Source organism: Benincasa hispida, chromosome 11, assembly GCF_009727055.1.
Source record: "Benincasa hispida cultivar B227 chromosome 11, ASM972705v1, whole genome shotgun sequence".
Classification (NCBI taxonomy): Eukaryota; Viridiplantae; Streptophyta; class Magnoliopsida; order Cucurbitales; family Cucurbitaceae; genus Benincasa; species Benincasa hispida.
Genome location: NC_052359.1, coordinates 35,650,819 through 35,652,760, shown reverse-complemented (window position 1 = coordinate 35,652,760; position 1,942 = coordinate 35,650,819). Strand labels below are relative to the sequence as shown.

At 29.6% G+C, this 1,942-nt stretch overlaps 1 protein-coding gene across 1 annotated transcript; it reads right to left on the bottom strand.

Moving 5' to 3' along the window:
- Positions 1-202: 202 nt before the first annotated feature.
- On the bottom strand, positions 203-1,022 carry LOC120090237 (protein SENESCENCE-ASSOCIATED GENE 21, mitochondrial-like). The gene is made up of 2 exons (XM_039047793.1): positions 952-1,022; positions 203-449 (listed from the first exon to the last, which is right to left on the bottom strand). The coding sequence occupies exons 1-2, from the start codon at positions 1,020-1,022 to the stop codon at positions 203-205; spliced, it is 318 nt and encodes a 105-aa protein (XP_038903721.1).
- Between the last annotated feature and the right edge of the window lie 920 nt (positions 1,023-1,942).

The window sequence follows — 1,942 nt, the reverse complement described above, 5'->3', positions numbered from 1 at the left end:
ACTTTTTAATATTATTTTAAAATTTAATTATACTGTTTTTTTAAAGAGATTATAATCGTTTGTTACTATTACTATTATGATGGGTTGAAAAGGATATTAATAATTTAATCCTTTAACAAAATTCAGTAAATCAAATCTCAAGCTAGGGCTCTCTTCATCAATGGCGCATCGAAACTTTGTTTTTCTAATTTCTTTTTTTTTTTCAATTAATTATATTTCTTCTCGGCTTCAATAGCTTAGCACGAAGATCCACGGCGTCGATCACATCGGCGTAGTTCTCCGGCCGGTAGTAGCCAGTGACCGGATCTGGGACCCATGCCGCCTTCTCCGTACTTGTTTCAGATTCTTCTTTCTTCATCATTCCGTTACTTCGTGCCGGAATTCCTTCCGCCGCCGAGGTAGACGCCACTCTTTGTGACGCCGCCATTGCTTCCGCCGTATATCCACGCCTGTCCAAGCACACCACGTTAAAATACTGCTTTACTTTTATTAGTTCATAAACATTTGGTTTCATTTACTTCATATATAAAAATATGGGGATTTTGAAACTGTTTACCTAAAGTAATAAAATTTAATTTTCTTCCCAACGTTTATCCCATTGTCCAATAAAAAACGGCCCCAGTAGTTTCTCCAATTTCTCGATGTCTAATCAAATTCTAAAAACAAAACGTGTTTGAAAATACGAACGGAAATTAATAACAAAATATAAAAATTAAAAGTTTCATTTGGTTTTTAATTTTTGATCTTCACGATAATTTCATCTTAATCTCGTTACTCTAACTAAAATTTCGAAAGCATGAATAGATTCTTAAGAAATTACTATCTCATTTGATAAATAAAATAGTTCTCAAATAGGACTAAACTCTTTTCATTTTATACTTTTAAAATTAAATCTAAATTTGTAAACGTTACAAGAAATATTTTGTATTATATGTGTTTATATATAAATACCTGAAGAGAGCGTGAAAAGATCCATGAGGAACGAGACTGGACATGATCTTTCCGGAGAAGAAGCAAGCCATCGTCAATAGAAATTTCTGTTTGTTTCTCGGGAAAATTTACAGTAAAAAGAGAGGAAAAAAGGAGAGCGTTGTTTTTTGTACGTCTCTGGGTTTCTCACAGTTATTTGAGTATGAGAAATATGGAAACACCCAATGAGGATTTATATAAAAGAAATGTAGAAACAGATGATATTAGGAAATAGGAAATGTCATATGGAAACTGGAATTAAATCAAACTTAGAAATTATTTCCAAATTTACGATTCATTCTATAAATATATTCCCTTTCCTAATTGGTTTCTAGTTCCGTTTTAATTTTATTTGAGGATATCATTTTTATTTTTTAAAATATTTTTCTTCATGTAATTATACAACTTATTGGTTTAAATTCTATTTTGATCCCTAAACTTTGATCCTACTCTATTTTCGTCGCGACACTTTTAAAAGTGTTTATTCTAGTCACTACACTTTTCAAAACTGCTTACTCTAATCCCTGTTATCAAAATTTTGTCAACTCTTAAACAAAATGGTAAAATTACTTGTATTTTTGAATGACTAAAAACTATCAAATAAGTTAGTCACGCTAAAAATTCGAGTGTTTTGAATTTGAATTAAGTGGTAAAATGATTTTCTATAGGAGATCTCAAATGACATTTTGGGTTCAAATCACTATTTGGGAATATTAGTTGTTAACATTTTACTTCACTTTCATTTTGCTCAACGCATGTTAGATGTAATTTTATCTTTAAATAGTTTCTTTCCTTAAAAAGTTAATCAAATTTTAACAACAGAAACCAAAATATAAACATTTTTTAAAATATTTAGAGATTAAAATATATGTTTTTTAGAGTTCAATGACCAAAATAGAACAAGATTCATAAAATTCAAAGAACAAAATAGGATTTAAACCTAACTTATTTGTAGGTGTTAAAAAAATCCAAT